Consider the following 22,520-nt stretch of genomic DNA (forward strand, 5'->3'; position numbering starts at 1 on the left):
TATTCTATAAAAAGGGGTCAACAAATTTATGATATTAAAGAAATTATTTATGAAATTTAATTATTTATAAAAGAAAGATTTTTTTCTTGAATCTTCACTTAAATTTCAGTTTTTTTAGTTTTTTCTTTCTTTTAAACAGTGAAGTGCTAAAAACAATTGAACAACAAGAAAAAGAAGCATAAACAAAACAAAACAAAACAAAAAAAAAACAAAAGATAAAATACAAAAATTGACTAACAATATTCATGCACAATACATAAATACATGCAAGTTATTTGAAGACAAACACAACATCAAATAAAAAATGCACACTATAAGCAAGAAGTCAATTTTTGATTAAACCTTCTTTAATTTGTCAGCTTTACAGCATATCAACCCTTTTGGCATTTAATTCTCTCAAGAGCAAAACACCAAAAACACTTGCCATTTTCTCTCATCCCCAAAAATGTGTATCAGAAGAATAATAACTACACTATGTGAATTCTCCCCCCTTTTTTTTTTCAAGGTAGTTAAAGTCACGCAAGGCTGTCAAATCAATAAAAATGCCAGCCATTGTGGGGTATTCTGAGCTTGATAGGATGAATGACAAAATACAATATTTATTGGAGATAACTCATTGAACAAAAGTTGCTATTTTACCAAGAGCTAGAAAAACAGAAGTTCATAACTTTCCCAATCGTCTTAGATCATCAGTGAATTAGAAACATTTGGGCAAGCCAATCTTATAGCCATAATCGTTTAATGTTTCTAATGTTTTAAACCTGAAAATATATCAAAATTTATACGCTGTCATCTCGTGATTTATCCCTTCGTTGATTTTGAACCAGATACATTGATGCGTGATTTATAAATTTGTAGTTACAGTTTCTCAAAACAACAGAACATTTGCAGTTCATTCAAAAGAACTTTTAACCTACATTTTAAATATTAAGAGTATGCACACCCCTTTATGGTAAATGTCTCAGAATTTATTGTCATTGTAAAAAAAAAATCTATTAAGGAAACCATCTTACAATTCATATATATGTAAAAATTACTACAATTGAACCTTAGATAACTTGCCATATAAAATGGTTGACAGAGCAAAAAAGAATTTGATCCTAAAAGGTAATTTCTGCTAATACTTTACCATGATGAAATCAAAACAATGTTTTCAATAGATTATGAGCCTAAGATCTATTTATAGCTTTCATGAGTTCTATTATTAAACAAATAGATTTTAACTGAAAGATTAAATTTAAAGACCTATTTCTTATTGATTTAATTTATCAAAATAATGGCTAATATAATTTTGACTGTTTAAGACTTCTTAAAACTACTTATAAACTTGCTATAAGTTGGCTTTTCTATAAGATAAAACCCTTCATTCCCTTTTTCCTATATGGAGTTACTATATATAGAGTCCATACAAGAAAAAATGAGGGTAGGCTCTTCCATTACAATAATAAATAAAAATTATGTCAGTGATCAATGGAGTGGTCATACAAATGTTTTATCAGACCCTCTATTATAATCAAATTTGTTCATTATGCTTGGTGCTCAAAAGGCTATACTCCCTGGCATTACCTTCTTTTTAGGCGACAAAGAGGTTACACTTCTGTCTCATTGTTAAGAGGAGTGTAGTTATCACAGATCTCAAGCAATTCCTATAAAATATTCCATACCAGGATTGGGCATCCTTATGGTCTATTCCATAAGTTTGACCTTAGGTCACTTCTAATTCTCATGAGGCTGTTGGTAAAGTGGGGCAATAGTGCAATCAGATCAACCAATGTTCCTCTTAGTGCGTCTTTATCATAGCAGAATCGTATATACATATAACTATATCAATTTAAGATGGTTTATTTCTCTAAGAGTCTGAATAAACTTCAACTCAATATTATAGAAAGGACAATACATCTTTTATGTCATCTATCAGAGGATTTGGTTGGTTAACTGATCCGTTTGTAGCTTTTAAATTCGAAATAAGATTTTCACTGATCCATCATGCTTCAGTTTGAAATAACAGTCTTATTGGTAAATGCTCAAATGGACACATCTTATGAATTTTAGTTAATTTAGTCGATAACATTATGAAGGCCTATTTCCAATAAAATGTTTTTCCTGAAACCTTTAGTGTACCTAACACTAATTTAAAATCAAAATGTAAAGCTGGAAATCGCTTAAAAGAAACCAAAATTAATCAAAATCTAGTGAATATTCAAAACTTATGTTGCAATACAATTAGAAAAGACATTTGAGCTAGAATCCAATTCTTTTGTAAAGAACGAGGTTAATTGTAAACAAATATTCATAGAAGAACGATTTTTTTTGTGTTGTAATTTAATATGGAATGATCAATCTCTTTCTATTCAGTAATGTTTTATAAAATTGTATTTAATTTCAGAATGCTTTATTTATTCAGTTAGAATGGATTACATTTTTATTTCAAGAACAACTTTATTGCAATGGAGAAAAACAACAAAAGCCTTCAAATCCTATGTAAAAAATCCAAACTTATATTTACAACAAATAAACAAACAAAAACGTTATACATGAAATAAAACCACACAGTAATCTCCCTTGAAAAATATTGACAAATATTACTATAAGTAATCTCTCCTGACAAATATTGACCATATATTAATCTTCTTTGAATAATATTAACAAACCTACATATAAAACAAAAATGAGAAAGCTAAATGGTATTTTAATTTTTTAAAAATTGGCATCATTGGTATTTATTATTTTACGACATAAAACTTTTTAGGGTTAATTAATGCTGAAACAACACATTGTATATGAGTTTTTGAAGGTAGATGGTTATTTTACTCATAGTTGGGAGGGAAATTCTGGGTTAATACCTTTCCAAACAATATCATTGCATCACTGAACATAATCGCTCTTGATTGATATGATTCCAACACTTCATAAGCTGATTTATTTGAACAAAGTTAAAAGTATTGTCTATTGAAGTTGGTGAAAAGATTTGTGCATTTAATTTGGAAAAAAATCTTTCATTTTTTATCAAATAAATTTTTTTTTTATTATGTTATAATTTTGCCCAATATAAATTAATGAATCAATAACCTTGTGATGAGAAATTATTTCAATGAATCATTTTTGAGACAACTTGATTGACAAAAGCTTTAAAGTATATATAAAAAAAAAACGAATGGGAGATGATTAGAACAATGTACCAATCATGTAACTAATAGACCAAAACTCCAAAATCAATTAAAGAAAAATAACACCTGTGTTAGGGCCACATTTTTATAGTGATGAGGTCTCAGATAATGCGACTGAAGTGGTCAGCTATTGGTCACTTTAATCATGTTGGCATTGATATAAAAGGTGTGATTCAGACCGCTTTCTATTCTCTGCCTTTCTAGGCCTGCGTGACTGCTGAGAGGACACGCTACTTTGAGGATCAGGCCAGAAAAAAGGGGTGAGAGAACATTTATAGCAAATATTGTCCTCCTCGGCAGTCAAGTCTTAAAAAGTAGAGAAGAGAAAGTTTTCAGATTCACACATCAACAGTTTTGTGGTTAAATCAACCAATAGTTTACAGCCCAGTGATCATGTGATCTAGGATTCATGCGACACCAACATCTATATAACAAGACTCCTCCAATAATAATAAAAAATAAAATAAAACCAATGACTGCTATACATGAAACAGTAATAGATTGTTTCAAAATCACAGCAAATGTTTAAAAAACAAAAAGGAAGAGTTCCAATTATCAAACAGAAGCTGATTCTTGAACATGATGGTAGAAAAAAAAACGAAAAAAAAAAACAATAATTCAGAACAATAATAGAATAAGTGTGAAAAAAAAAATTAAATTGTATATGATCTATACTTTTTTTTATGTGCATAATACCTTGTCCTTAACAACCCAAGAAAAATAGTAGTAGAAGTTTGGTGGATAAGTTGGCACCAGCAGCTTTTACCAGTGGACAGAATATAAAAACACAACATAATTTAAGTTTTGCATCTGTATCTGCAAGGAGTTATTTGATGTCTTAGTAAAATTATTTATAATAGTTAAACTAATGATGAAATGTTCTTTTTTGGGGGAGGGGGGGGGGAATGATCCATAAAAAAAAAATCAACATGTCAGAGATGAGTCCTGTATAATTAAGAACATTTTTTGTTAAATAGCAAAATAGGTTGTGTTGAGATCCTGAAATTGAATTTACTGACAAATGGTCAGCAGATGAAAATTATGTAAATAAAAAATAAAGAAAAAAAAAATGTAGCGGCATAAAGAAAAGGATGAGTGAAATAGTGAGAAAAGACTATCCAATATCTCATTTACTATTTAAGATTTACGTTTATTTCGATATACATTCATGGTGAGTTGAGATGAGGGTAAAGCATGCTTCTTCATAAGTAAAAGAGATCTATCTCAGTAATTGAGTAATTTAAACTAATAGACATTATAATTCTTTTATTTTCGTGGTGATGGAGAAAGTGTACAGCTAAATTCCTTAACTAATGTCTAAACGTCCAGGTTTTGAATCTCAATTTGAAACAGTTGTTATAGCAAGCCACACTGAAGAGCGATGACACAAAAAAGAAAAAACAGCCAGTTGTGAATGCCTATACATATCTATATTATAAAATGATACATTAGCTATATATATTTTCAGTATTTACTTCAACGTTGCTAACTGCATGTGTTCAGCAATTAATCTGATGATTTTCCCCTGGGAATGAAACATCTGTGTAGCTTACTTACCATAATAATCTATTAATTTAGATTTTGAAAGCAAGGTAATGAAAATAAATAGCCAAGAAACACTTGAAGCAATAAAAAAAGAGGAAAATGTAATTACAGGACATATACATAGCAACTTCATTTTACATATATTTATGCAGTTTGATTAAACAAAAAAATAACTATTGAATCCTTTGTTCAATAACATTCTTTTAAATCAGTAGAACTGAAAAAAAAAAAATTGATTTATTTAATCAGACTGGTATATAGATGCAAAATTCTGAATGGGACAAAATAATTTCTGTTTTCTTAATTAAAAAAAAAAAATTCTAATGAAATGATGCTAACTTTATTATTATTATATATTTTGCTTTAACTATAGCACGAAACAGGCATTTATCTCTCTTATCAGAGTTTAACAGCTGAAAGTTATATAAAATTTATAATAAAAATTATGGAATAAAACTACAAGAAATGAAAAAAAAACCCTCAAAAGTCTATGAAAGAAAAAGACTGTATAATAAATGTAATGGTCAGTACTACAGCATCTATTTGATAATCTGAATGGTTTTATATGTGAACTCGGGTTATTTTATATTTATTTGATAATATGAATAGGAAGAATATGTGAATTTAAATTCAACGGAAAAAAAAAAAGTTCAGATTGAATCAAATTAGGATTAAAATACAATTTTATGTCAACTCATGTCAAAATTGTTACATCTTTTTGTAAATAATTTATAAGTTTATTGATATTGTCAAAGCATATTTTGCAAATAAATAAACTAACCAATATTTAAAACAAAAGAAAAAAGAGACTTGCAGGTACAATCACTCCAGACAGATCCTAAATTAAGGTCTTGCTTCTAAATTTAGTTGATCTCAAAGTTCAATAAAAGAAAAACCTAAATACTTTTAAAATAAGGAAGCACTTTTTAGCAAATTTAAATTAAATTGTATCCAGTGGTGAAGCTATAATTTTGGAATGTGGAGCAACCACTTAGATGATCTTAGTTCCAGGACCACTCTGACCCAGAGTGGCAGTATTTATCTCCTTCCCATGCCAGATAGATTAGACATTAAGGGAAAGTGGGATGAAAAGTCAAAGCCCCTGATGAGGAGCACTGTTGCCTATAAAAAATGCCCAGGCAGCCCCATTGGAATTCCCTGGTAGGGCACCTCAAACAATTAGCAATAAACTAACCTCTCTCAAAGAGAGAAGGTAAAGCCTAGGAGTTGACCTAGAACTGTACAGGACAAGCAACATACTAAAGTTAACAGAGAACAAGCTGAGCATGTAGGTTCCCTCTCCACGAATGATAAAGTTACTTTCACCATGGCTAATATTTGTGCAAAATTTCAAAAGAAATATGAAGTGTTGTTATTGAGAAAAGTATGAATGGATGAACGATTTGCGGGCTATTTTAGCTCTATAATGGCCCCTAAGGGGGCAACCAGGGTTATCCCAAAAAATCCATTCTGGCAAAAATTTACTTTAACAATGACTAATGTTTGTGCAAACTTTAAAAAATTCCTAGGCATGGTTATTGAGAAAAGTGCAAACAAATGAATGAGCGTGAATTACTCGGTCAAATTCCACTTTTGTCGGGGGACCAAAAAGACCATTTCAAAAATGATTTAGGCTGTTGATTTTGGTGCTGAGGGAAGAAACCCAGTGGTAATTGAGTGAAATCTACCATTTGCAGACTTAGTTTTAGTTACAAAATATACACGGACAAATCAAATATACACGGAAAAATCAAATATACACGGACAAATCAATTATAGCCAAAAAATAAATGTATGTAGCTTTAGCATAAAATACTTTTCACTTAAAAAGATAATTTTAAAATAGGTTGGTTTGGGGGATCTTATGAGATGTCAACTCATTTTATGCCAAAATTGTTCACCTCTTTTGTATGCAAATGATTTCTAAAATTCAAAAACAGTGAAAATAGATCTAAATTTCTAAAGTAATTAGATGTGGAAACAAGTTGCCATGTTTTATTTTAATATCAAAATCTATATAAATAAAACAGCAGATGTATGCATGGATGCATGTGTGTGAAAATATTTAACCAATAAACTATTGATCACATAACGCTGAAACTAACAGGAAATAGTAATCATACACCAAGGATGGTTTATAATAAGTAAAATCTTTGTTTGGATGGATGAATAATGCATACAAAAATGTCAGCAAAATGAAATGCAAAATGTTCATCTCAACTTGCTGACATATTTCTGTTACTTTTGTGCATGCACAAATTCATTATAGCTTGGAGTGTTTTAATTCAAAATTTTTCTTATCTGTCAGTAGCTCAAATGGTAGCTGGAGCATTAAATGGTTTGGTTTTGATTCTAGCTGATGGCACCCAGGTCATTTTTTAAAAAAAACTTTTAGAATCGGTACTATATATATATATATATATGTAATATTTAATAGAGAAATGGCTCTGTAATAAAACGAAATCTGCATGAATTAAGATAAATTTAAGCACATTTTACGACCAGGCAAAGTCTGGCATCCCCTCCGCTAGTAAAAAAAAAAAGAAATAAAATCTGCCATTAGACATATGATGTATAATTAAGCATTAAAATTTACCACAGAGGCACAACTTAGCCATCAACAAATAAATTACATATCAAAGCAGCATTCACGGTTCACAAGCAGACAAGTAAATACCATAGCTTATGTAAAAAAATTTAGATTATGTGTTTACATGTATTTTTTCTAGATTAAAAAAAAATATACTTTTAATATAATTCAACCTTTTTATTTCATCTACATATTTTTAAATGTTTCATGCTAAAACGTTTCAGAGAATTAAAATATAGCCGTTTCATTAGCTAACTGCATAATGGTTGAAGCGCTAAAAAGAGAAACCATCAACAATGAAAATAAACGTATGAAAAAAAATCATAGCATGAAAGTTCATTTTGGATCAAATAAAGCTTGATAACCTGGAGGAAAGTGTATCATCATGTGATACCAGAAACATTTACAGGGTGGAACGATAAAATTGTCGCCATTGAAAAGTTAACATGATACCATTTCCATTTGATAAAAAACGCTTTTCTTTTTCTTGCAGACCATCTACTAATTGGCCAGTTATGAACAAATCCCAAGAGCCTTCTATAATATCTGAAAGTGACAATGTTTAACGAGCGAGATTGGAGATGCACCACTGTACAACTTATGCTCTTTACCGATCCAAGTTATGATAACAAGACCATTGTCAGTGCTTTTAAAATGCATTGATGGATTGCCATGAATAACAGACCTGCCCAGGTTGATAAAAACAAAGTTTCTAACCACAATTATTGTCTTTGGTGTGGTTTCAAGCGAGGGCCACATCATGCCACCTCACATCTTCGAAGTTGGCTTGAAAGTCAACACCAAAGTGTACCCGAATGTGCTGAAGAGGATGGTGATCCCATGGTGCAATCAGGTGGGTGCTGGCAGACTCTGGGTGAGGCAGCAGCACTCGGCGCCAGCCCACAAGTCCCAAAAAAAACCCAGGCTTGGCTTCAGAAGGAGTGCTATAACTGTACCATTTTCTCACTGCCCTCTCTACTGCCAACCTGAATCCACTGGACTACTTCATTTGGTCATATGTCGAGAACATCACCAACATGACCTCCCACAATACAAAAACCAGCCTGATTGCTGCCATCCGTTGAGTATTCACCAAGCTCCCACCGGCGCTTGTGGAAAAGGCATGCTCCCAGTTCCGGACCTGTATCGAGGCAATGATTGAGAATGAAAGCAGCTATATTGAATAGATGTCAGCTCTACTACATAAGTTACCGGAATTGATTTTTCCAATAAAAATTTTACAATAAAGCTGTAGTGTTGTTTTCCTTAAGGCGACAACTTCATCGTTCCTTATTGTAAATGAAGCCAGAATAACATGACATTATGGCATGAAGACGTATGCTATGAATTTTCACTATTTTTTGAATGTTAAGTTCCACACAAAATTATGTCTCCTTTTAAAATCTTACTACAGACTATAATAACTAAGATTAAAAAAAAATTTACATTTCCACTTTGTTGTGGCTGACAGAAAGACAATCTAACCCTGAAGATTAAATAAAGGGTTCGGTTCAAGATTATTCCCAAATTTGATATAACAATTGTGGAGTTTAAATAAAAGATTCACGTTGAGTGTGAAAAGATACACCTGATGGTTAGATGTTATATTGGTGGAAACGTGAATACAGTAACCAATATGAGAATAGTAGTCAGAAAAATCAAAAATTAATGTATGTCTTAAGACTGGTAATAATTTTGTTTTCCATGTAAGTATAAAGACTTCTAGCGAAGTAATTCCTGAAGAATTCTCATTGTTTAGTCATCGTATTGTACACTCTTAGTATGTGTGTGTGTATGTGTGTGTGTGTGTACGTACTTATTTAAAAACAGCTGTTTCATCATCTATGTCTCATCAGTGTGGCTAGATGTAGCTAGGGTATTCACATCAGCTATGAAACCTGAATGGTGAGTCACATACAAATGAGACCATATATTAAATATATAATTGATATGCTAACAGAAAATGCAAATTTGTTTCAATAATTTAACATGAAATTTCATGACCTCATCATTCAAATTTTCCTCCAATTCCATTTGGGGTCACTCAGGTTCAAATTAGTAAAATGGTGGTGGTGGTAGTGGAGGGGGGAGTAAATCAGATCAAAATATGACGTTTTCAGAAAAGCATACTTTTATTATAAACAACAAAAGATAAAATTTTACGTTATTTCATTTTTTTTCATAACAAAATTTTTCTTTGGATTTCATGAAGAATCAATTCATGGTAATTATTATTCAATCCAATTATTTTATTATTTAATCGATTTTTAAGAATTTAGGATAAAATTTACTAAAATGGAGTAAAGAATTGGTTAACTTTTTCAGTTTTAAAATAAATTTATAAAATTTGTTTTCATCTTGACAAGAACGATTTTCATTTTCAAGCAATGTTGGATGTCACTACAAATGTGTGTGTGTGTGTATACATATATATGTGTGTGTATGTATGTATGTATGTATATATATACACACACCCACATTTCATATATCCACATTAAATGTCATAAGATATATTTTATGTATCGATTTTCCAACAGTGCTCAATGTGAGTAGAACTAGAGTCAGTTACAATAAAATATTTATGTCTATCAAGCTACACAGGGGCTTCCACACTTCATCCTCATAAGGAATCATCAAGCTAAAATTAGTGTGACGATTTCCTACAGGGATGAAACATGGAAGCCCTGTGTAACTTGATTGCCATAAATATTTTCATAACTATCGATTATGCATACATATTTGGAATTGATATATTAATTTTGTTTTATTGGCTATTGACGAAATTGTCCATAAAAATGTATCAAAGTTTTTAATTAGAAAAAAACAAAACAAAAAAAAACGAACAATATAATGAATAAAATTTCTGTTCACTGGAATATAGCCTAATATTTTATATATATATATATATATATATATATATATATATATAAGGGATGAAACCGAGATATTGGATGTTCTTAGGTTTTGAGTTTATTATTCCTATCTTTCACTCAACTATTTCCATCATTTTGTGCTTATATTCAGGATTGTGATTTCAGTGTCTGTGAGCTTATGTGCATGAAAGAATGGACCAAACATAATCGGTTCATGGGTTGGTTCTCCAAGGCAGATTGGGGCGAAAGGGGTAGGATGCTATGTGTAAGGTTCCAAGCACACATTGCCGAAACATTGTCACTGAGGAGAGAAGCATCATGCATAGATAAGGCGGCAAGAAAGACAAAAAAATGAGGGTGGGTTCAAGGGCGGGTAAGAGAATGGTTCACTTACCTGGTCTCTTGAAAGGTGCATTGGAGAAAGGGTCTGAAGAATCCGAGCCAGACATGACCAAATCTTCTCTACTTTTCACATTCGATATACCTACAGTCAGAAGAAAAAAAAAAATCAGATTTATACCCATAAAAATGAGTTTTATATTCAACAGTTTAAATACATTCAAATTGTGTTCAAATCTGTAAGAGTTATGAATTGCTTCATTCTTTTATTAACAAAAGATTAAAATGACTAACTTGCTTACACATAAATCCAAATAAATACAGGCGAAATTTATTCTGTAATTATCTTTGGTAATGTGTATCCACAGCAGCATAGAAAGAAAATGGCTGCTGAGTTCTTCGAATGTATCGAACAAGTCTTGTTAATGATTTTTATGACAATGATTTCATGTGGACTGAAGAAATAATATGCCACCTTGTTATAAAGCTGTCTGACCGTTTCAAAATGATTTGATGGATTGCCAAGTGTTAGTTAACAGCCAATTCTTGGAGGTGTCAAATCTGTAATTTACCATTGAACCATTATTTGCAGTCAACTGATGATTAGAGATGGAAATGTTCAAAAGGTGGATTTCATCGTTCAATATGTAAAAAAAAAAACAAACAACTTTTTGAGTGAAGCAAACTGTTCTAACAATTACCTTTATAATTTATATGTGTAGTAAGAATTTCTTTTAGTTTTTACATAAAACTCGAACACGGTGGCCATTTTCTTACTAGGCCATTGTGTCTACACATGATCTTACTGTTTTTAACAGATTTAAAAAAAAAAATTGTTTCATTTCACGTTATTGGATTTCTGATCTCAATAAACATGATTAATACAAAAAAAATAAAAGTAATTTAATGTGTAATTATCAAAATTATGTAGACATGAAAAATATACATACACACACAAAGGTGCTGCATATTTTTATTAATATAGAAATTACAAAACGATTACATCCTTCTCTAAGAAAGGCATATTACAGACTTTATTTAATGCTATAAATGAAGACTGGCAACAATGACCTCTCCATGCACCTCTGCTGGTTTTCATGATAAGCGGCAAGATTGGTAGTCCCCACAATTACCACAGCTTGTGTTATTTCAGAGTTTCCTTTCATCTTGAGTACTTGCATTACCAAGGCTTGAGAGTACAGCCTACCCAGTTATTTAAATTTTTTCCCACTTTATTAAACCATGGTCATAAAACCGTTAGAGGCTACTAAGCTAATTAGGAGATACATAAAACTTAGGAAGATCACGATAGTTAGACAATACAGAACTGAAAATGTGACAGTGATACATGTTCAGAACTGCAGAACACAATGCGAAAGAAGATTTGGTGTTTTATCAGATGTACAAACAATGTAATTATGCAGAGGGTCTAATATGAATGTATTTCCCCGAAGGTTTGGTCTGTTCAGCCACAGCACAGGACAGTATTAAGGCATTGCAGTGAGGCAAAAACTATAAAATAATTTGTAGAAAACATAGGCAACTGTTACATTCTGGTGAGTAAACAGCAGATCTAATCCAAGCAAATCATATACTTCACAGGAAACAGGGTCGCGGCAGGGGATGCATAGTATATATTTGATGGCATGACACTGTAGAGAATCAGAGAATAGCTTGCCAACTCTGGTGAACACGAGGAATCCTTATTCCAAGTGTGGGAAAATCATTGCCTTGTAAAGCCTAGTCAGCAAATGCCATTCATGAAGAATTTGGTAGCTCAAGACACACAACTTGTAAGTACAGAGAAGACAGAATCAGATTTTTTAAAATGAAATGTTTTACTTACTGCTATTGGATCCTCTTCGAATTTTGTCAAATTCTTTTCCAAATATGATATCTTCCGTATATGAACTAAAATTATCTTCTCCAAAAGGATTCCATTCTGACATGTCCATAGATAATGGCCTCGAGAGATTAGGTGACCTGATTAATAAATTAAAAAAAAAAAGTGACTACAAAAGTATTTTTGTTGGAAAATGTTGAAGGTCAGCTATATAAAGTTGGTAAGATGGACTTCAGATATTCATATTCTGAAAATAGTAGTTCATAAGATAATGATGGCTCATTTATATTGGCTATTTGGGCCATGTGATCATCTCTTTATTGAATTATTTAATATCTCTATGATTGATATCGTTATTTATAAGCAACATTTTGATCGTTTTTAAATAGGATTTATGCTAAAAATTATCAGTAATAGAAACTGAAACACTTTAATACTTTAAATGTAAAGAGACCAAAGAGTTTTTTGTTTTTTACTGTTCAAATGAAAATTTAAGACAAATGTTAAGCAACAATTCTAAAAAAATTAAAATCAAGAATATTTTTTTATTATAAAAATATTTGAGTTATTAATAAGAACAACTATTATTTGGATTAGTTTAACTACTACTCTCATCTTGGTTGATATATTCACAACGTTTCGGCCGATGTAACATCTGTCTTCAGATGTATCTTAAAAATTGGGAACCATCTAGTTGAAAATGGAAATTTTTTTTGTTGAATCTTGGAAAGTGGATGAAATTGAGGAGTTCGACAAAGATCCTCCAGTTTGACCATAAGGTTTGCCAGTTTGAAAAGATGCACCTGATGAAGGTCAGAGGTCACATTGGTCAAAACAATGGGGATATAAAACCGAAGATAGAAAATAATGATCGAAATAATCAATCCTCATGTAAAAAAAAAAAAATAATACCAAAATGAAAACAATTATTTGCACATTTACCATGGCTTGAATTCAAAATGAATCATGTTAAAAAATGAAAACAATTATTTGTACATTTACCATGGCTTGAATATCATGTTAAAAAATGAAAAGTGCTTCACCAACAAAAGCAGAAAAAAAAAAAACATGTTAAGGTTATTTAACAAAAAAATTAAACAAAAAAACAAAGCAGAAAACATTTCCATGCGCACATTACACTAGAAGTTCCTGTTTCAACTTCAATAACATTTTATATTACAAAAGTTATATATAGCAATTATAATAGATAAAATGTACTAATAAACTATTATTTACACAAATCTGATATTTAATAAAGATATATTCATTGATAATTATTAAGCTTGCCATGAAAATGCAAAGGGAAAGAGAGCTGTTAAATCCATTCTACTCCATAAACATAATTATCAGAAAAAAAAAAGAGGGTCAATAATATTGGTCAAAGTTAAAAATGAAATGAGCTTGTGTCATATAGGAACATAATTGTAGATTATAGTTTTGTGGAAGGAATATAATTCATTAATGGGGGGGGGGACAAACAAACAAAAAAAACAAAAAAACTAACTTTCAGATTTATCTGAACAAAAAAGACAAGTTTCCATGCAAGAAAAATGATGAAAAGTCATCTTTTAGTTAAAGAAAAAAAAAAAAAAAAATAGTATACTGAACTGCATTGCACAAAATAAAACAATCCAAGTTTTAAAAACATTGAATTTGTGATTGAGTTACTTTTTCCATCAAACCTAGTCAAAATGGTGGAGTAATCTGAGACTGTCAAACATTTCACAATAGAAGTTTGATCCGGTAAATTCACAGATTTACAATAAAAATATTAAAATCTATCTTATAAACTTGATTTAATTAGAATTCTTAAATATCTGCGGTGTGCCATTATAGGCATTTCTTTATGAGTAAAAAATTTTCTTTGATAATTTATTTAGGTAAAGTCTGATTAAATTTATTCAAGTTGAAAAGCATGCAGAGTCATATTTCTCTCAGAGATGACAATGGTCACAATAATTCATCTGAAATTTTAAGAAAAATATTTTTTGACAAAGTCAGTTTTGTTTATTTATATATACATTAGTGATGGAATGATTAAAATATTTTCCCAATTCAGATATGATTATGATCCTTTGTGAATCTCTAAATATTTAATTATAAAATAATAAAAAAGATAACAGGAATCGTTTTTGGCATTGGAAAATAGGCACAAAATTTTCAGTCTCCGATACAGATTCTCCAAAAAGTTCTGATTTTTCTGCTTTCTCAATTCCAATTAATTGTGCTGACACTAATATATATATATATATATATTTCATTATTCAATTCAGTAAATTAAAGTAAATTAATACAAATATTTGAAGTTTTTTTCCTTAATCCATGGATTTTCAATAAATGGCTCATCTCAGATGAAACGTTTTTAGCAAAATAATGTTTATAGGCAGTCATAAATTTTACTATTTAGCACATAGATGGAAAAATTTAAAAACTTATGTGAATTTTGAAAGAAGCAAAGATTAAAAAAAGTTGTATGAACTTTAAATTTACTGTATTATACAAGCTGTAATCTAAAAGTATTTCAAAATTTCAATCAAATATATATGACATATATAAAAAGCACTTTGTGTGCGTGTCTGTACGAGTTTTTTTCTCTGAATTTCAAAACGGCTGGGCCAATATTTTTGAAATTTCACACAAAATGTACCTTATGTGTCTGGGTGTTTTCCTAGATAGGTTTTGTATCGAAATGCCTCCGATAAGTATCAAACTGATAATGGAAAAAATCTGATTAAAGAAGCAACAGTTTGATTTTGACCAAAATTAGCACCCTTATACAGCCTAACATCACAAGTGCATTTGAGAAGTTTTATTACTGTGCAAGCAGAATAGATTTGCATATAAAATCAACAATAGCTTCTTTGAGAAGACAAGAGGTGCGTTCAAAATGAATGTTTCTGTTTAGAGCCTAACTGAATCATGATACTTAACTTTTTGCATTTTAATTAAAGCAAATTTGTAAAAGTAATTTCATAAAATCAACAGTAGATTTTCTACAATGCAAGGAATTGTGGACTAAGTCACTGTGGGGAGGCATGTGAAGCTTCCTCACGGTGCACCAAGGTGGATCCCTGACAATTAATTTATTAAGGCAATTTATTTGATTAAAAATGGGCAATTTTACCAATTTAGATGATATATTGAGCATTCGAAGTGTGAAACATTCATTAATCTTGATTCAACCTCAGACAATGTCAGGTTTCTTTGCTAATATATATATATATATATATATATATATATATATATATATATATATATATGTGTGTGTGTGTGCTGTTCGCTTTGTTCTTTGCAGTTATGCTGAAATATCCTTTTGCTGATATAGATACACGATAGATTAACCAGCAGCATTTTAAAGCTAAGACCCTCATTCAACAAACTGTCATTAGGGACCTTTTGTTTGCAGATGACGCTGCCCCTTGTGTAACCTCTCAGGAGGAAGCACAACTGCTTGTAGACAGGTTTTCCGCTGCTTGCAAGGCTTTTGGTCTGACAATCAGCATCAAGAAAACGGAAGTGATTCACCAACCTTGCTCCACACCAAAACAAGTTCAGGGCGCAAAGTGGCGGCCACCAGTACACAACTTTCTGAATATATCAATCTGAGTCTATGGTAAGACCTCGACTACGTAAAAAAACTTTACCTATCTTGGTAGTAAGATAAATTGGAATGCTTCTCTTGATGATGAAATCATGAATCGAATTGCGAAAGCAACTAATACTTCGCCATCGGTTATGGGATGGTAGGGGGATTAGCTTAAGAACTGAAGGGCTTGTGTATAAAGCAGTTGTGCTAACGTTGCTGCTTTATTCATCAGAATCATGCACAGTATATCGCAAGCACACCCAGAAGCTTGATGTCTTCCACAAAAACTGCCTCAGAACAATTTGTGGCTTTACCCTAAACAGTTGGATGTCTAATATGGACCTATACATGCACCGCGGTATTGGCGGAATTAAAAGCTTTTTGATGCAATCACAGCTATGTTGGGCAGGACATGTCTTACGTATGGAAAATGACCAGATACTAAAGCAAGTGATTTATGGCGAGCTCAACAGTGGGCAGCAGTGGTATCAGTAGATATCGCACTCAAATCCAAACCACGAAGTGAGGAGTCACTGCTCAAAACAACAAGGTACTACAAAAGGGTTGACTAGGAAGCCATTAGAGAATAAAGATGCCCCATGAACCAATATCTTCTCTCTCCCTGCTTAACAGTGTGCAAATGAAACAACTGAATGATGCAAAGCGGGCATTGAAGCACATGTCCCTGCATGGAAGTATTATAGCAAACCTCACTCACCCCCATGGTTCACTACAGCTGCCATTATACAAAGGCAGCATGTGCTCCGCCAGCTCATGTCATAAGTCAAATGCTAATAGTCAAAAATTTTTTAATGCTAGAAATCGTTGTAAAAGAGTAATAACCACAACCAAAAGATATGCTGAAATAATCAGGGAATGTATAGAATCGCAGAAGATAGGAACTCGCGATTCGTGGAAAATTTATAATAGTGTAATGAATAAAGTCTCCTCCCCCTCTTTGCTAAAATCTTATAGATGCTAATCAATCAAGCACTAGTCCACCACCTTACAAAAGATATCTTCTTTCTGACAAACAGTACAGATTTAGAAAATGTTCTACTGCAGATATTTTAATAGTCATCTCTGACGGATATACTATGCACTGGATAAGGCAGGTGAAGCCAAGGCTGTAGCCCTAGATATATCAAAAGCCTTCGATGAAGTCTGGCATAATGAAAATTAAATCGTATGGTATAACTGGACGAATATTAAATATAATTAGATCCTTCTTAGACATTAGGATAATCCAGGTTGTCATTGATGGACGTTAATCCAAGCAGCATAAAATTAATGCGGGAGTGCTTCAGGGGTCGATCCTTGGACCACTATTATTCCTGATATTCATCAATTACCTCCCTGATAATATTGAGTCCAAGATCGGTATATTTGCTGATCATACAACACTCTATAACATGCATGAGGGAAGAAAGGATGTACACAAATCCAAGACAATGGCTGAATCATTAGAAAATGAACTCCAGACCGTAGTTGAATGGAGACGTAAATGAAAGGTAATATTTAATGCTAGTAACACTAAGCTGCTCTCCTTTAACAATTACAAGAAACCTCTCCAACCACCGATATCCATGACAAATAACACCCTACCTGAGAATTCTTCCTTCAAACTCCTTGGCTTAGCATTCAGAGGAAATATGAACCGGAATAAATACATTGAGGACATTGCGAAGGTTGCTGCAAGGAAGGTGGGCTCCCTCTATCATGCAAGAAAACTGCTCATAATTGAGAGTATCCTGTACTTCTATAAGGCTACTATTCGCCCATGTATGGAGTATTGTTGCCACATCTGGGTTGGTGCATCTACCACTAAGCTCTCCCTCTTGGATAGGGTCTCAAAATGGGTCTCCAATTTAATAGGTCCCACTTTGTCAACTAGGCTCCAACTCCTGTCCCATCGCCGCAATGTTACATCCCTGTGTCTGTTTTACAAGTATTTTAATGGAATATGCTCTGATGAACTCATTGCACTTGTGCCCCCTTGACGTACATATCCCTGATAAGCCTACTTAGCAACAAAATCACACCTCTTCACTGTTGAGGTCTCTAAATGTCAGAAAGTTTTCTACTCAAATAGTTTCTTTCCTAGAAAGACTAAACCTTGAAATTCTCTTCCTGCTAACTGTTTCCCAAACTGTACTGATATGCTGAAGTTCAAAGGCAACGTAAACCAACATCTTAATCTTTCTTAGGCATGGCCCCAATTAGTTGCCCCCCCTCCCACGTCCAACTGGCGATATGGCTTGTTTGGGGGTGAAGGTGAGTAATATATATATATATATATATATATACTAGAAGATTCACCGGGTGTTGCCCGGTATGAAATGTAACATTAAATTCCTTAAAAAACGTAAAGAAAAGAAACAGACATCTGCATGCGAGTATTATGTTTTTTTTCTAAACAGTTTACATCTTGTAGGTAAAAAAAAAAGTACTAGAATTGAGATCGAAACCAAAACCTAAAGACAGTGAGTCAAGTATGATAACCATTAGACCAGCTTGCTACAATCTTTACAATGTGTTTTCAAACCTCATGAGACAGTTGACAAACTAATAAAAATCCGATGAGTCACAAGTACAAATTTTTCAATTTTGACCCTTTAGCAGCCTCTTTTTCCAAATGAAAACTAATTTAAAAGTGTTCCACATGTTGGAATACCTTCTATACCAAATTTTAAGTCCCTAGATCAAAAACTCGTTGAGTATATATAAGTTTAGAAGTGCTCCCCTACACACACACACACACACACATTCTCACTTTTAAAATAAAGCATAATTTTCTGCAAATTCTCTTCAGATTCTACAAAAATGGGATGGAAAATAATTTTTCAGATTTATTTTTTTGAAGTTTAGTTGATAAGAACAAAATGGAAAAAAAGCAATTAAATTAAAAATCAAAGTTTCTTGCATACTTTGGAATTTGTATCTCACAAGAGATTCAATAAGAGTTGAATTAATTCCTAATTGCTGGAAACGGATTCAAATGGCACAAACATAAATTGCTGCAATCAGTTTCTAGACAAAAGATGGAATGGGCAATAAAAGAGGTCAGAAGAAATTTTGGGTTAAATGACATCCATAAAAGCAGGTTTGTAAAATAAGGTTAAACTTCATGTGTATTTGTCTATGAGCATGGATTTTGTTCTTTTATCAATAAATTTTAAATCTTTTTTTTTTTGTCTGAAAGTTGTCCATTTATGTGAATCCAGTCAACCTCCCCTTTTATTTTTATTTCTTCTTATGTTTGTTTTTTTCCTTTATCTTTTTCACAAATTCTATCTACAAGACATTCCATTTTATTATATATATATATATATATATATATATATACACACACATATATATATATATATATATATATATATATATATATATATATATATATATATATATATATATAAAATGTTTGCGTTGTTTATCACAATGATAGTGACATCAAGAGTTTGATTTATGCATATTTTTTTTTTTTTCAATATCAATAGAAAATTAACATTTTGGATGAGAAATATTCTTTTCAAGTATTTTCAGATAAACTTATTTCTGGGAATTGTGATCCAGTTAACCCACCCCACCCCTCCCTCATCCACTCAATAAAAATACACAGTCCCCCCCTCCTCCCCTAAATTAATTTCATTACAAAATTAAGTTCTACCATAATACATTTCAGTTGTACATTAATCAGCGATTTTGTTCTTACAACAAAAGCTTCCATCGAAAACACACTGCAGCTGAGCAAAAAAGTGTATAAATTCCACCATAATGCATTTCAGTTACGTTGTACATTAATCAGACATTTTGTTCTTACAATCAAAGTCTCCATCAAAAACACAGTGCAGCCAAGCAAAAAACGTAAGTAAAATATTACTGTGCATTAATCTGAACCAACCAAAAATTGAACTTGCATTCATTGGAAAATGCTTACATTTAATTTGAAAACTTATATTTCTTATAAAAATATATTTGGTAGATGTTGAAAGAGTGGATCATTTTCTAACTTTTGCTTATTAACAAAAAACTATGATTTGGTTTCAAATATTGTAAATTTTGAATGGCTCTTTGCACCGGTAGTGCATTTAAGATATAATAAATAAAAATAAAGTTTTTTATCAAAAGCAGAAATGTTTATCACTAGCAAGAAAACAGTCAAAAGGAAATTATGTATGACGGTTGTATAAAAATGCTAAATAAATGCACACAAACTTATTGACAAAAGAACTGGTGCATTGTTGTGTAATAATATAAGAATGGGGTGAGGGTGGGAGGTCACGGTTAACAAAGCAAAGTTAAAGGTGGGAGCAACAACATCAACAATAGACATGCAGACAGCATGCATGTCAAGAAAGCAATAGTGGCCAAAAATCAAAACATTGCCATTGCAATAAGTAAAAAAATAATAATAAAAAAAGCAACTCTCAACACTGAGATAATGCGTAAATTAAGAGTATAATAACATCAGAGAATTATAAAAATCTGTGCACCTTTAGTTTATCATTACATACAGTTTATATATTGATATTTAAAATGGCAGTCAAAAACTATTAATGGAACAATTTTTTTTTTTGGGGGGGGGGGGAGAAAATGAAAGTCACAATGATGAAAATTTAAAAATGCTTGTATTAAACAATGCCTTAAGATACCAGATTGTGTACTTTAAATGTTAACACCAGTTTTCACAAGAAAGTTTTGTTCATTCTTTTATTATTTTTATTTTACACAAAAAAGACATTAAAAACCAGTAAAAAAAATCATAATGGGATTATTTTTTTATGCTAAATTTACAGAAAATTGCAGAATAGAGTTATGGGCCGAATCCATTTAAAAAAAAAAAAAATATTATTTTAAATTAATTTTTTTTTCTTTTAACAAACCACATGTTGAAATCATTAAAAAATATATAAATTTAGATAAAACTGAATTAGTAATTTTTTGAAAATTTATATTTTTGAAGATTGAAACATTTGGTTTATTAATTAAAAAAAAAAAACCCAGTAAAGAACCAATTTAATGATCACTATGTTATATTACTAAGCTAAAAATCCACGAATCTAATTCTATAAAATGAAAGAAAAAGTCATTTTAATACAAAAATTAAAATATACAAAAATATTTATAAATTTCTTTCAGATGTAAAATCTTTTAAATTCAGAATCCTTTTCTATCTTATGAAAATTAAAACTAAGCAAAAACTTATACTTTTCTTCAGATTTTTATTCCTTTTTCTACATGATAGATAAAAAGTTTTCACTAAAATGAGTTATCTAGGGATAGAAACCGTGCCTTTATTTTGAAAATTTTAATGACTGTATATAATCTTGTAAATTCTCAATGAACTTTTATTTGGATAAAATGAAAAAAAAAAACATACTAAAGTTCAAAGATCAAATGTTATTGTTAAATTAACATTTTTGATCAATGAACGAAATAAGTCCAGTTTTGTTAAAATATGCATTATTTCAGAAATGCACTATCTTGATCTAAACATCAGAGTCCACAAATAATGAAAAAAAAAATTCATGAATTTTAATGTACTAACCTTCAAATAACTGATGTCAAGATCGTAGCTCAAACAGATTATTAGTTTACAAATTATTTAAGTAAAACTATTGGTGAAAATTTTCAAAACATTAAAAAAAAATCTGATGTTCATAAAACATTGCCTTCTCATGGGAAAATATACTGTTCAGGTAAAACAATGGCTCAATATTTTTTGGACTCTTTCCCATCAGAAGTAATTTGATATGCTGACGTTTCAACATCGTGGTACAGATAGTTCTGAACTCAAATTCAGCAGTCGTTTCAGAAAACAAAGTTTACAAATTCATTTTGGCCGATTGGAAATTAAAAGTGTTTAAATAGCCGAATTGTGTATTCATGAACATTTGTAAGCGTATTCAAAATGAATGCCATATTTGCTCACAATCAAAATCAAGTTGATGATTCAGCACATTGTTTGCAACTGTGTTAATGTGACAAGAAAGCTTTTGCATGAATATATGTAACAGTGAATGAAACACTTCACCTTGGAGTCAAATCAGCAGTCAACTGAGTAGACCGCAGCAGGTGAAAACTGTCTAAAGATGAAAACATCAGCACACAAGGTTTTGGCCTCCTTATTTTGGGATGTGTCAGGTATTTTGTTCATTGATTATCATGAGAATGGAAGAATCACTAATAATGAATATTCTATAGCATTATTGGTGAGTGTGAAGAAAAAATTACAAAACCAACACAAATGAAGAAAAAGTGTTTTTTCACCATGACAATATCTTCAGTCAATCGCAACAATGACAAAACTACACAACTTGCTTTCACGCCCTCACTATTCTCCAGACCTCAAATGAATGCTTCAAAGATTCAAAGACAAATCGTTTTATAAAAAATGCATCAAACTGCTAAAGTAGTGTTGGAATCTTACATAAGACTATGTTGACAGATAAAGTTACATTTTTCCCCAAAGTTTTTTTTTCTATGGAAATGGCTCCAGACAAGGTGTGAAGCCACTTGATGTAAGAAACTAATGAGAACGAAAGATAATTACCGAAAATACAGGAGATGCAACTGA

General features: G+C 31.3%; 1 protein-coding gene across 7 annotated transcripts in view; it reads right to left on the minus strand.

The window, feature by feature from the left end:
- Nucleotides 1-22,520, minus strand: part of LOC145295851 (uncharacterized) — a 423,706-nt gene that overhangs the window by 103,480 nt on the left and 297,706 nt on the right. For all 7 annotated transcript variants that reach the window (XM_080141574.1, XM_080141571.1, XM_080141576.1 and 4 more), the window contains 2 exons: nucleotides 12,361-12,497; nucleotides 10,570-10,659 (listed from right to left, as the gene is read on the minus strand). In XM_080141574.1, the coding sequence (XP_079997700.1) occupies nucleotides 10,570-10,659; nucleotides 12,361-12,497 (227 nt within the window). The remainder of the gene's footprint in view (nucleotides 1-10,569; nucleotides 10,660-12,360; nucleotides 12,498-22,520) is intronic.

Source organism: Euprymna scolopes, chromosome 16, assembly GCF_053919585.1.
Source record: "Euprymna scolopes isolate OS-2025 chromosome 16, ASM5391958v1, whole genome shotgun sequence".
Lineage (NCBI taxonomy): Eukaryota > Metazoa > Mollusca > Cephalopoda > Sepiida > Sepiolidae > Euprymna > Euprymna scolopes.